The 14,943-nt window shown below is 39.1% G+C and overlaps 1 protein-coding gene across 1 annotated transcript in view; it reads right to left on the reverse strand.

The window, feature by feature from the left end:
* The window catches only part of LOC136866625 (uncharacterized), a 293,808-nt gene that overhangs the window by 109,279 nt on the left and 169,586 nt on the right, over positions 1-14,943 (reverse strand). Inside the window, exon 3 of the mRNA XM_068226783.1 lies at positions 175-233. Within this exon, the coding sequence (XP_068082884.1) occupies positions 175-233 (59 nt within the window). The remainder of the gene's footprint in view (positions 1-174; positions 234-14,943) is intronic.

Consider the following 14,943-nt stretch of genomic DNA (forward strand, 5'->3'; position numbering starts at 1 on the left):
AAATGTCAACTTTATATTTCTTCGAATGTCTGCTAATCCATGAACCACCTCAAAAATATGAAACTCCCTTTTTTTTTTGTCATGTATCGGCTATAATGATAGATCAAGTGCCGTCATGTGAAGGGCTTGAATGGAAAAGAGGAGAGAGTGAAGGAAAGAATAATATTTACTTACTGAAGGATATTGCTGGAAGAATTTACCGTCCAGAAGGATTTCTGTCATAACGTTCTTATCTGAAAGAATAAAAAATTATCTGATTAAGCCATGTTTCACTGTCTTGTGAGATAGAAGGCAAATTGCATTAAAAATAGAATGATACAGTACTGGACTGTTTACAACGTGCATCACACAAGTTTCAAGTTGGATGATCAGGGATATACAGGGTAGTCAGAAACAACATGAACCGGCTTTATGAGGATAAGAGAGTTGCTCATGCCAATAAATAATATGAAGGAAATAACATAATATGTTGTCATTTTATTAGCTGCTGGAGTTAGGCAAGCAGATCACCTCACGGGCGAATTCAAATGGGCTATGTGGGCTTTGCTTCTAAATTTGTACCGGTACGTGACTTAAGATCGGCAGGAGAACACCAGTCGAAGAATGAAACTTTGCTTGGGGAGGGGTTTGAACATGTACCTTCGAGCTGACAGGATTTTTGCCAAAGCAAGTACGCTACGGGGACACTGCCTGGAACTCGCGGTGTGTTTGTGTTTGATGCTGATTTCTGGGCCCGGCTCTCAAGCTGGTCTTAAGTCATGAGCAGATTCGGATTTTCATTTTTCAGCAGCCCTCCAAAGCTCATATACCTGGTTCACGTTGTTTCTGACCACCCTGTATTATATTGCGCTTAAGATTGTAGGACAATTTGACTGGTGTGAAAATGGGAAATCATGGAAAACCATCTTCAGGGCTGCCGACAGTGGAGCTCGAACCCACTCTCTCCCAGAGCAAGCTTGCAGTTGAATATCATAAAAAGGAAGAAAGGTTCCACCTAATCCGTACTTATTTTGATTGATTGATTGATTGAATGATTGATTGATTGATTGATTGATTGATTGATTGATTGATTGATTGATTGATTGATTGATTGATTGATTGATTGATTGATTGATTGATTGATTGATTGATTGATTGATTGATTGATTGATTGATTAGGTGGAACCTTTCTTTCTTTTTATGATATTTGGTGGCTATCAATACGGAACAAAAATGAAATTTGTAAATCAAGCTTGCAGTTGCGTGCCCCTAACTGCATGGCCAACTCGCCCGGTACTTTTAACATTCTAAATCCAGCATCATCATATACAAATTATTATTATTATTATTATAATTATTATTAGAGGACGGATTTCTTTACTATTTTTAATACCGTATTCACTTTTCAGTTGTAACACTGAAAATGAAAATCCACAGCCAGTTTCCAGTTATTCGACCGGCTGAGGAATACAATGAATGAAGCCCCATCTAGCGGCAAAGATAGGAATTGTGCCGACTGCCGAAGCCTGTCGCACTCCTCTCGGGCAATAATTAAAATAATTAGTATCTGGCAGATGAAATGAATTTAGTGTTGCTGGAATGAAAAATGACAGACAAAACCTTGTTAAGAATGTTTATGGCTGAAGATGTTCAGAATTTGAACGAAACATGTCATATGTTTTTAATAATTTAGCAATAAAATAAGGATGAGATCCTAATTTTATAATTGCTTTTAATAACTTATATTGAATAGGTGGAAATCAAAGTGTTATTGTTCTCCTTTAACAGACTTTCAATACGGAAAAATGAGCATAGTCTCTTGCAAAACCGGAGTACCCGGAGAAAACCCTGTCCCGCCTCCGTCTTGTCCAGCACAATTCTCACATGGGGTGACCGGTCGTGGCAACGACTATACGACATGATTGTGGAAAGAGAACTTTCAAAATGGACCTCGACGTCACTCTTGTGACACTAAATGCAACTCTTGCGTTCTGGAACTGATCTCCTTCGAATAATAATAATAACTTAATAATAATAAATACATCGCAATTGGGAAATATTGCGGTAGCAATGATCACTTACAATAGGGTGATACTAAAGTCAAGTTGAAACATACCGGGTAATTACCCAACAAGAAGAAGAGTAAAACAAGCAATTCCATAGAAAGAAAATATTACAACAAATACTACTAGTTTAACACACACATTTGTTTTATGTCGCACTGACATACAGTAGATAGGTCTTGTGGCGGCGATGGGATAGGAAAAGCCTAGGAGTGGGAAGTCAGCGGCCTTAATTAAGATACAGCCCCAGCATTTGCCTGGTGTGAAACTGGGAAAACACAGAAAGCCGTCTCAGGGATGCCGACAGTGGGGTTCGAACCCACTATCTCCCAGTTGCAACCTTGCAGTTGCGCGCCCCTAACCGCACAGCCAACTCGCCCGGTACTTTTAACATTCTAAATCCAGCATCATCATATAGGCCTACAAATTATTATTATTATTATTATTATTATTATTATTATTATTATTATTATTATTATTATTATTATTATTATTATTATTATTATTATTATTATTTACATCTCATGGCCTTCATTGGACCAATTTAGTTAAATTTATAAAATGATGTTTTCAGTTTGCTGTCAGACCAGTACTTTCTCTACGATTTTAACTTTCTTTCCTTCTTTCTTTCTTTCTTCTTCTGAAGTTACCTGTCTGGTTTGTTTGTATGTGAGTTTCTTGACTTTGTTTTGTTTTTAAAATCTTCTATTGTAATTTGTTGTTCTTTCATATCTTCCTTGATTTCTGTAATCCATATAATGCTGCTCTTACTGTTCCATAATTTTTCTATAATTTCTCCTGATGATCCTGTTTTTCGGTGTCCTCAGTAGACGTCCAAAGAACGAGATTCGTATCTTCGTGATCGTGCCCATTACTGATTACAATTCCTTGTCGATTGTTTCATTAGAATCTCGTTTCCAGTATCCATTCTCTTGGTATATTTTTTTAAATGAACGTTCTGATTCTTCTTTCAATCTAGAGTAATCTGCAGTGCAGTGTTAGTTGTTCTGAAAATGGTTTCACTCGCGGATGTTAGGCCTATATCTGGTTTTGTAACGGTTTTATATTGTTTGAATTTCGTGGCTTTTGAAAGGTCTTTTTTTTAAAATGTAGGTACCGGTATGTGTTCTTTGTGATATATTGTACTCTGGTCAGTTTATATATACTAATAGCTACGCCTGCTTTTCGTTCAGGTTGTATGTTATGATTTTTCCTAAGCACGGCATTTAAATTTGTCAACGATATTTCCTGTTCATCAATATTGTAATTTTATTTACAAATGGTGGATCACGTAACATGATTTCTGTCTTTTCGAAGGATATTTCTGAGGCCGATTTTCTGCGCAAATTCCTGTCGCATATATTTACTGAGTCCGTCTCTGTGGTGTAGTGGTTAGTGTGATTAGCTGCCACCCCGTGGAGGCCCGGCTTCGGTTCCCGGCTCTGCCACAAAATTTGAAAAGTGGTACGAGGGCTGGAACGGCGTCCACTCAGCCTCGGAAGGTTAACTGAGTGTGTGTGTGTGTGGGGGGGTTCGATTCCCGTCTCACCAATTCTCGCAGTAGTTTTCCGCGGTTTCCTACTTCTTCTCGAGGCAAATACTAGGATGGTACCTAACCTAAGGCAACTGCCGCTTCCTTCCCTCTTCTCTGTCCATCCCTTCCAATCTTCCTATCCACCCACAAGGCCCCTGTTCAGCATAGCAGGTGGGACCGCCTGGGCGAAGTACTGTTCCTCCTTTTCAATTGTATCCCCCGACCCAGTGTCACGCTCCAGGACACTGCTCTTGAGGCGGTAGAGATAGGTCCGAGAGAAAAACCAACCCTGGACGGTAAGTGGAGTAAGAAAGAAAGAATACATTTATTGCGAAACTCAATGACTTTCCAGACATTCTGGATTGCCATAAGGTCAAACTTTAACTACATAACAAAAATGAACACTAACACCATCTGATAAATAACAACTCAAAATTCAAAGGTTAACACAACATACAGTCTACAGCATTAAGTTTTTGGCAATACCAAAAGGAAAGTAATTAAAGAACAATACTTTCGTTATTAGGATGTTAACGGGAATATAATGTGAACTACTGTAAATACGGATGTGTTTTTAAAATAAACAAATATCCTCGTAAAGTGGCGATTACCAAAATATTGATTCTGGACTTTTGTAAGCCGAATCTGTTCCAGAAATTCACACCTCTTCTAAATGGTACGTTTACCTGTAAAATTCAATTGTAGATGTGTAGATGTAGACCTTTTTAGGCTGGCCGGTATGATGCTCCATTCTGACCATGGGGTTGATTATATAACCTTTTTTACTGTCTTTTTAAAGGCTATCATGTCGATTCTTCTGTTGCTTCCGTTTGTTGACACGCCGTGAACTTCTTCGTAAACTGTGTAACCCTTTCCACAAAGCTCTTCGGCAATGAATGATCTTATTTTATGATGGCGGGTGTGTCTTAATGGATCGCCATAAGGGCACTTTTCCAAGACGTGACCAAGTGTTTCTTTCTGACACATTGGCGCAAAGACGAACACATTTCCAGGACTCCTGATTATCTGCGTACACGAATAAACGTGCATATGGGTAGGCTATCCGCTTCTCAATTTTGTGTACCCTTGTAACTAAATGTCTACGGATGTAAAAAGTTTCACGGTTAGTTTCATACGCGTTGTTACGGTTTGATAAATGTGTTAATTGTAACGTTTATACAGGGTGATCCACCTAAAACTTGCACCCCAAATATTATTAATGGTGTCTGGAGAATATAGGAAGAAAGTTGCTCGTTCGTTCTTGTGCTCGTACCCGGAACGATATCCCAGTAGACGTCATCCACCTCGACAATTATTCTTCGTGAACCTCTTCAACCAGTTACATGTAACCGGATGTGTACCACCTAGAAAACGTAACAGAAACAAACGAGTGACTGGAGAAGAGGATAGAATGAATGGTCTAATTGTTGTTGCTGTACGAGTACTACGCGTTCTCCAACGTCTTCAGTTCCATCCGTATCATGTCTTTCTCCATCAAGAGCTTCGGGGAAACCATGGGCATTAAGAGAAGATAATTTCTTGTTGCTTAGGTGTAATATATGGGTTTTTCCCAGATATGACTCCTTATTTAAAGTAGATATTACGATATACCTCTCCCTTGCTTAGCCATTAAAATTAGTCAACCGGGCGAGTTAGCCGTGCGCGTAGAGGCGCGCGGCTGTGAGCTTGCATCCGGGAGATAGTAGGTTCGAATCCCACTATCGGCAGCCCTGAAAATGGTTTTCCGTGGTTTCCCATTTTCACACCAGGCAAATGCTGGGGCTGTACCTTAATTAAGGCCACGGCCGCTTCCTTCCAATTCCTAGGCCTTTCCTATCCCATCGTCGCCATAAGACCTATCTGTGTCGGTGCGACGTAAAGCCCCTAGCAAAAAAAAAATAGTCAGTGGTGGTAATTATTGTTTTAAGAGGAAGTACAACTAGGCAACCAACCTCTATATAACAATAATCAGAGCGAAAAATGGAATTGATCCGACACTTCGAAAAATGAACGTATCGGCCAAAGAAAGACAAGGGCCACGAAGGGCGTGAAAATGAAAGATTCCCTAGGCCTCGAACGCTCTAATAACGTCGGGGTCGGAAAAGAACAAGAGTTGACCAAGGGAGGTTGGATAGAATAGATGAAAGTGAAGAGCCTGACATTAGTAAGTGGAAGCACTGCTAGTAACCGGCTAATGACCCCGTGGTCGCCAACTCACGCTCCCAAATTGAGAGCCCCTGGGGTCCCTTTTAGTTGCATCTTAAATTTAGTTAAACACACGTGTTCGTTCGTTCATAATCTGTTTACCCTCCAGCGTCGGTTTTTCCCTCGGACTCAGCGATGGATCCCACCTCTACCGCCTCAAGAGCAGTGTCCTGGAGCTTCAGACTCTGGGTCAGGGGATACAACTGGGGAGGATGACCAATTAGACACACGTGTGCTCTTCAGAATTGAACGCGCCCTGAATCTTGAGTTAGCCGGAGACTTAATGGCAAGCAAGGTTGCAGTTTGTATGCACGCATGTAAAGTACAATGCAAGAGTCTGACTCCGAAAGAAACATACACACACTGACCGGCCAAAAGTCATGGGATAGTGGTCTAGTGTCATGTAGACCTTCCTCTAGCTCGGCCAAGTGCAGGAACTCTTAGTCGCATCGATACCACCTGTGGAGAGAATCTGCCTCATGCCGTTGGGATTGCTGCGCAAAGCTTCCTGCTATTTTTAGGTTCATGATTTTTGGATGAGAATGGACCTCATCACCACGTCCCATAAATGATCGACAGGGTTAATATTGAGCCCAATTGGCTCATAGCATTGTCTTAAAATATTATAAATTACAGAAAAGTATAAGAGAATGGGCTACAGTTTCATTAGAGGCCGGATGTGTGGCGCAATTTCGCTTGTCCAAGCTTGGAGCTAAGTTCCACGTGTCAGGGTCATTTGATGACGCAATAGGAAGTAATGGAATATTCCGTGAGGTGTGTGATCAAGATACTCAGTTTTAAGTTGGCAGCATTTTCGAGTAGCGAATAGCAGCATAGCAAGTTTGAAGTGATGGGGGAAAATTAAAGATGGATGCCGTACGAATGACCTCCAAAATTAATTAAATCCACCAAGGGACAATGTGAAATCAATGTTAAACTCTCCCGTGGACGAGAATTAAAGACGGCATATTTCTAATGGTTTACTGTAATGAATAAATGCAGGCATACATGACGGGATATGATACCACTGTTGATGGGGTTCCCCGAGCTCCGTACCCGGAAGCTCGTGTGCAGGAAGAAGACGCGTGCCGCTCTGAAGACACTCACTCTGCTACGTGAATTTGAATGGCTCGGACGGGAAGCGCATGGTGATCAACGCGGACTAACAATCTTGAGCATTTCTCAATCCATTAACTATAATTGTCGATAGGATACAACGGGATCCGATAGACTACATTTTCAACTGAATAACGATGGAAAATTCTGTAGAATTTGGGAAGGCGATTTTACAATATTAACTGTGACAAAGTAGAAAGACCGGAACGATATCGATGCAAGGACGCTTTGCAGTGCCGCGTGTTAAACTCGTGAAAAGAGCAGAGACAAAGTATTCATTATTAGTGTAAATAAGTGTTTAATGTGCTATTATAAGTTTCTTATATATGTGTTTGTGTATATTTTAGTGTGTTAATGCGTGAAGCCGTGTGAATTCATTAAAGCCTGCAAGAATGAAGAACATGGTCATGGAGAAAGGCATTGGCCGACCTGATACCATGAGGCCGTGGAGCTGAGTATGGAGCGTCGCCAAATCTATAAGTACCCTGATTCGTTATATCTGGCCTGTGCATGATTAGCTGTTAACTTGTAAATAATTTAATGCATGTCAATTCATTTTATATATTTTTATTTTACTGTAGCAAGGATAGAGTTTTTTAGGGCGTAAATTTTTATACTGATGCCTAGGGGGGAGTGAATATGTAAATAAGAGGCGTGTGTTGAATATGGTCTTCATAAATGGTGAAATAATTTGTGTGTATAAATAATGGTCTTCTATAGTGATAATACGTGTGTGAAATATGGTTTTCCTTAGTGCGCGATCTTCTGATAAATACCAGCGTGTGTGTGAATATTTAAAGTGATGTAGGAGGCAATCAATGTAAGTTTATAATCAAGGGAATAGATAGATTAGTCTAGCATGTTGCATGACAGCAAGATCGTCGAGAGGAATTTTATTGACCGAAAGATTTGAACCTTGGTTATTCCGGCACATTACAGTGAAATTTGAGAGTGTATGTCATCAGTAAGTAATATGTGTTGTTAACCAGTGGACGAAAAATGTGCTGTAGGGAATAGGTTTCATCATATAATTTATCTGAGATGTAGTTAGTCCAGTTTCGAAGTAGAGCCTTTAAGACACAAAATGCAGGGGTCGAACTAATGAGATTGTGTAGCGCAATATATGAATAAATACCGGCATTGTGATATACGTGTTTCTTAATAATATTGAGAAAGGAATGTAGAATTAAACACGTGAGATATGGAACAAATAATGTGCATTGAGAGTGTTATATATAATGGTTACTGTTCGCCCAGAAAGCAAGGATACGAAAGATGATTTAGAGGAAACATATGAGTTAATTATAGCGGAGAGAGAGAAATATTAATTGGGTGCGGACGAGTTGAAATGCCGTGTTAATGAAATGAGCGAGGCGCTTGAGATAAGGTAGTCGCCCGGGTCGGCATTAGTGATGGGTCGAACTAGCTCTTTTGAGGGAGCTAGTTCATTCGCGCCCGCTCCTAACTGAGAGTCGTTCAAAAGAGTCGACTCTTGGGAGCGGGAAGGTAGGAGCGAGCCAGGAAGTCAGAAGCCGCTCACCGCTCCAGGTTCGTTCGTTCATTCGTTCTTCCGGTTTAGGGCAGACGGCTCTTTATGACTTCCGGTCGCTCTTCATGACTTCCGGGAACGAATGATATAGCGCAAATAGTTTATATTTTCCACAACAGATGGCAGCACAACGTCCAGTTTAGAAAGCTACTCTTGAAATAAAACAACTAATATATGCACTCCTGGCAACATTGGCAAATAATCTAACGATAAAGCTTTATATACAGTAACGAAGAAATGTTTAACAAATGGATAACATCTTTTTCAAGACTGAATGCACCGTGACGGGACGTATGTTCATGATATTGGCAATACTTACACGTTAATAAATAATTGTTTAATAATGTAATGGGATGTAAGTTACTATAGTATACACTAAGCCATGAGTTATTTTTCATAAACGCCCAAAATAGCGTGATTTTACATTTTCTAGATTAATCATGACTCCCGATTTTATTTGAAGGAGCGAGATGGCGCGAGATAGTTCACCTTTCCCACAACAGATGGCAACACAATATACAGTTTGGTACGCTACTCCAAGACCGACTTCAATCCTCAGACCTTAATGCTACTCTCGATCGTTCAAAGATGGCGAATCGAGTAGCCGAAATTGTTGGAAATGTGGGTTTGTTTTGGTTTGTTGTTATCGTATGTAGTCGGTGTAATTTTATTAAATTTGACGATAAATGTTAGTTTCTTTGTAGAATATAAGTGTGCGAGTGTATTTATATGAGTCAGTGGGTACATAGGATCTGTAATTATACGCAGTAATGTGAGAATGTGCTTGTTTTGATCGTATTTTTACTCATTAAAAACATGAGTGCACTAGGTGGACCAGTTTTTAGTCTAACTATGACAATGCCTCTCATACAACTATTCTTAAGTTTCCTACGAAATAGAACATTAGAAGAGAAATCGATTAGGAATATACATCGTGATTATTTTGAAGTCCATGGCAAAACCGTAGCGTGCATACATCATTTTGAGAATAAGTCTGAGGTTAGGAAATCTAGTCCTCTACTTCCAAACTATTCGTGTTCCTCGAAAAATATTAACTTAGATAGAATATAATTGATATTGTGTTATTCCGTCAGTGTCTATGTGCTTCAAAGTGTCTAGTGATTTAGATGCAAGTGTATTTTACAATAATCTGTGCTTTGCCTGCGGAAATGTTTGGCTGGATCTTGGAGTATAACAAAACTTATAAGTGTGATGGATGGAGCAATCTGTATACTGTTACACAAAAGAAATAGTGACTTAGAGGGATTAGCTGGGTTTGTAACGTAGGGTTTTACACTACCAACACCTTCCGATTCATGCTGTGGCTATCAGTTATTAAGCAGACTGTGCCGAACTGAAGCTCATGCATGTGGTTAAATATCAATGTTTAGCCAATAGAGTTTTTCCACTCATGTTATTTAATGGGTAAAAACCTATTAGGCTATATCCTTAGCGTCTGAACGTTTCATTATTAAGGTTACTATCATTGCGTGAAGTGCTGTTATGCCATATGTCAACATTATATTAACATCATGTTAACATAATCATTTCGGGTGTACTTGATCTGAGTGACACCGAGCTCGAAAGCTGCAGTCGCTAAGTGCGCCAGTGTCCAGTATTCGGGAGATGGTAGGTTCGAACCCCACTGTCGGCAGCCCTTAACATGGCTTTCCTTGGTTTCCCATTTTCACACCAGGCAAATGCTGGGGCTGTACCTTAAGGCCACGACCGCTTCCTTCCCACTCCTAGACCTTCCCTGTCCCATCGTCGCCATAAGACCTATATGTGTCGGTGTGACGTAAAGCAATTATCAAAAAACAGCAATGATCTGAGTGACTCAGACGGTTAAGGCGCTGGCCTTCTGATTCCAAGTTGCTCGATTCGATCCTGACTCAGTCCGGTGGTATTTGATGGTGCTCAAATACGTCAGCCTCGTGTCGGTAGATTTACTGGCACGTAAAGGAACTATTGCAGGACTAAATTTCGGCATTTAGACGTTTCCGAAACCCGTAAAAAATGTAGTTAATAGGACGTAAAACGAATAACATTATGATTTCGGGTGTACTTCCCATTCATTGGGTGGTGAATTTAAGAAATTATCTACCACTTCAAAACTAAGGCAACAAGTTATGTTGGTGTTTCACAGTTCTCATGAGAGCGAATAAATCGAGGAATTTTGCACCTTAATTTATTTTGAAATATTCAAAATGATGCTAGAAATATTTTAACAGTTTTATCGCGTATTTTCATCTATCCAGCGAAGTGAAATCTAAGAGCAAACGTTATTTGACGAATTGAAATGTCTAAATAATCAGCTTGTTGGCCTCTTTTCTAGTAGAATATATGTGATTCTAGTTGATTATATGTGGTGCGTATTTGTTGGCGAAGCGATTTCATACGTGTAAAAGTGATTTTCCTTACGATGTTACATTTATCATATTAAATTACGGCCGTTTATATAAAATGTACATGATATTTTCGTGTTAGCCAATACCAGCAATTCGGCTACTTCGGCCGCCATGTTTTTCTTATATTACGGTCTGAGGATTGGAGTCGGTCTTGGCTACTCTTGGAATAAAACAAATGTACAATGCTGGCAACATTCGCAATTAATCCAATGATAAAGTTTTATACACAGTAACGAAGAAACGTGTCAAAAATATACAGTGTTGATTGATAACATCTAATATAACTTTCCCTAAGTTCCATTCTCCTTAAAATGATGTCTTTCAAGATTGAATGCACCGTACGGGACGTATGTTCGAGATATTGGCAATACTTCCGTTCGACCCCGACAATCCACATAAGCATAAGAAGAATCTCTATCCTGTGCACGTAGTTTACATTTCACTCAAAAGATGTCATCAGAAAATCCTCTTTCGACTGGAGCTACAGAAAGTTTCTCACTTGACATTCCGCGTTGAAATAACAGATTCTTTCATTCATTAATGGAGCGTAGAAACATAGCTGATTAAACGCGATCTTTAACGAAAATAATGGAAACTACTATCAGCACAAATGTACATATAACCAAGTATACTACAGTACGCATAGCATTATGCCTATTTTTCGTGTACAGTATGGTCACACTCTCTTCTACTATTTTTTTCAAGAACGATCAAACCGTATGAGTCGTATATGTTCGATATATTGGCATTCCTTACACTAACTAAACTTACTTCTTCTTCTACTTCCGCTTCGACCACTTTTCCCACACTTGTGGGTTCGCGGGTGCGAACTGTTCCGCAAATGTGGATTTGCCCCTGTTTTATAATAAGTAATAATGTTACTGGCTTTACGTCCCACCAACTAAATTTATGGTTTTCGGAGACGCCGAGGTGCCAGAATTTAGCCCCGCAGGGGTTCTTTTACGTGACAGTAAATCTACCGACACAAGACTGACGTATTTGAGCACCTTCAAATACCACCGGACTGAGCCAGGATCGAACCTGCCAAGTTGGTGTCAGTAGGCCAGCGCCTCAACCGTTTGATTCACTCAGCCCGGCTGGCCCTGTTTTATGACCGGATGTCCTTCCTGACGCTAATCTGATGCGGAGGGATGTAATCAATATTGCATGTTTCTATGGTGGTTGGTATTGAGGTGTGTTGTCTGAATATGAAGAGGAAAGTGTTGGGACAAACACAAACACCCAGTTCCCCAGCCAGAAGAATTAAATTCCCGACTTGGCCGAGAATCGAATCCGGGACCCTCTGCAGTGAAGGCCTCAATGCTGACCATCCAGCTAAGGAGTCGGACTTCTTACACGTCAATAAATAATTATTTGAAAATGTACTGTGGTATTCACTTTGGTATGAGTTATTTAGCCTATATTTTAAAGCCAAAACTAGTGTTATTTTCTATTTGCCTTAATTTGATTTAAAACAACGGTATATTATTGTATCCACTGTACCGTAAAACCGAAAGATTTTGGCAATATGTTAATTCATAACTACGAACGCATTTAAGAAACAGGTGAGGATTTGTCAGAGTATTTCTTAATTATTTCAGACAGAATAAAACTACGCCGTTTCTACTTGCCGAGTGGTATATTCAGTATTCTGGATAGTGACTGTTTGTTCGTGCTTAGTTGAGGTTAGTTAACCCGAACTTCGTGTTGTTTATTTGCTCCTAACCTACTGGATCTATACTAGGCCCTACATCCTTCATAGATTATGAGTGCATACAGGAAGTGAACAGGTAAGTATTGCTCAATAACATGTTGTTTATTTCATTTCATTGTTTCGTTACGTTGCAAGTTGCCAGAACTATGGCACAAAAACGTACCTAACAAACAGACCGCAACCACCGCGCTCAGAGCACCAGCAGAGCACCGACTGAATGCGGGAAGAGGCTAGACCGAGGCTAGACTGGGCAGCCTATAAAAAAGAAAGCGGCTTCTGTACGTCACGTGATTATCTGAGGCATGGTATTGGCTAGAAATGAACGAGAGTCGATGTGACGAGCTAGCTCTTTCTTGGAGTCGCTGTTGATAAAAGAGTCGGCTCGTGTTAGCTCTCAGGGAGCAAGGTGGGAGCTAGCTCATACAAGAGTCGACTCGTAAATGAACGACTAGCCCTCAAGGAGCAAGGAGGGAGCTAGCTCTTACAAGAGTCGACTCTCATTGAGAGAGCTAGCTCTGAGCTAGCTCTCTCCAATGAGTCGTTCAAAAGAGTCAGTTCGTTCATGAACGACCCATCACTAGTCGGCATGCTGTGCATTAGAGGAAGTCAGACAGCGTTGGCAGGGTCTTACAAGTAAAAGAATTAGTCATTCGTAATATAGTTCTGTTTTGAGGAATTTAGGACAGCACATTGAAATTAAAAATAATAGATATACTTCGTGACAGTTCATTGTGGCGAGTGGAATGATAGGTCACTGTAATGATGCTATGCTGAGGATCGGAGTTCGATGCCTGGCCAAGCTCAATGAATGATGATTTTCCCTGTGATTATTTGGTTGATTGATGTTGTGTTTGTTTCAATGTTATATGTCCTACTGTGTGTTGAGCAATGCAAATTCTGGTTTGCAATTGTATTATTTCTTGTTAATGTGTGAATTCAGTTCACGTATGGTTGATTTTATTTGTGACAATGAGGTTCTGTCCCATTGTTTTTAGAATCTGTGTAGATTAAGTTGTGTATTACAATAGTAGTGTAGGTTTCTTGCTACAGAGTAGGCATATGTTATACGTATTATGCAACAGCTGATTATGTATGTGCGGGATATTTATAATTTAAATGAATCAGTGTAGTAAATTAATTTATTTATGTCAGGGTTACTTTCGATTCGCGCGCGCGTTCCATATTATCAGCACTTATAGGAGTAGAGGATGTTATGTGAAAGAATAAGTCAGATAAATTTCGGACTTAAATTATATTAGGAATTATTTTATAAATTATTGAGACAAATAATTTAATAATTTAACAAATTTTGGAATTAAGGATTATCTGATTTTACAAAATGTAATTGAATAATTTAATGATTTAAGAGGTAACGATTATAATGACATGATAACCTCGAATTTAGTGAATAGTAATAATTTAATGAATTTAATTAATTGAAATGAGGAGTTCACGAATTATACGGCGAATGTTGGATTTAATGACTTCATATAGCTTCATAAATTTCAGAATGGAAGATTGTAATAAAGTAAATAATTTAATAATTTAATAATTATAATTACAAGGTTCATAACATGTGATGGAATAATTTGAAAGTATGGAAAGTAAATACGGATTAATTGATTCAAAGAATAAATGGGTGAAGTTTTGGTTTTATATTAACGATTTCAAAGGTCACCCTGACGAGCTAATGAATGTTATGATGGTGAATTATAATAACATTTTTTTATTATTAATAATTTTGAAATATGGTGTTAACCAGATATGATTGAAATTGAATTGAATTAAAATTGGAGGTATTGGAGTAGAGCAACGGTGGTAAATAAAATGAGATGTAATAGGAATCAAATTAAGTGATGTGTTTGGAAGAAAATTTGAATTTATGAGTCATGTTGTTGATACCTCATAGTCGGAGTTGACAAAATTAACAAATATTATTTTGGTAATTTACATTGTCGAATTCGTAACAAATGATGGCGTGAGGAGTGTCTCATAATAAATGATAATGAAATTTGAACAGAATTCAGATGAATCGAATGATGTAGAGTGTGATGTACAAATATTTGGTCCGAAATTTTTGTGGATTTGTATAGGGATATTGCTTTGCCAAGGTTTAGAATTTCTTTTCAATAAATCTGTGTTCGTAAAAGGTTCTCATTCAGATCTCTTTATTTTAATTATTTTTCTTCTCTTTTATCCTTCCTGCCTAATAATCTTAAGATTAGTTTATAACATTCAAAGATGTCTCTGTGGGTAGTACCCAGTCAGCGACCCTGTGATAGTCTTATGCCGGTGCCACATTTCAAAGGCTGGAAGGGTGAAGGGTTGAATATCAGGTGAACGAGGTGGCTACAATAGTCGTTGAAACTCTCCAG

Source organism: Anabrus simplex, chromosome 3 (genome assembly GCF_040414725.1).
Source record: "Anabrus simplex isolate iqAnaSimp1 chromosome 3, ASM4041472v1, whole genome shotgun sequence".
Taxonomy (NCBI): Eukaryota; Metazoa; Arthropoda; class Insecta; order Orthoptera; family Tettigoniidae; genus Anabrus; species Anabrus simplex.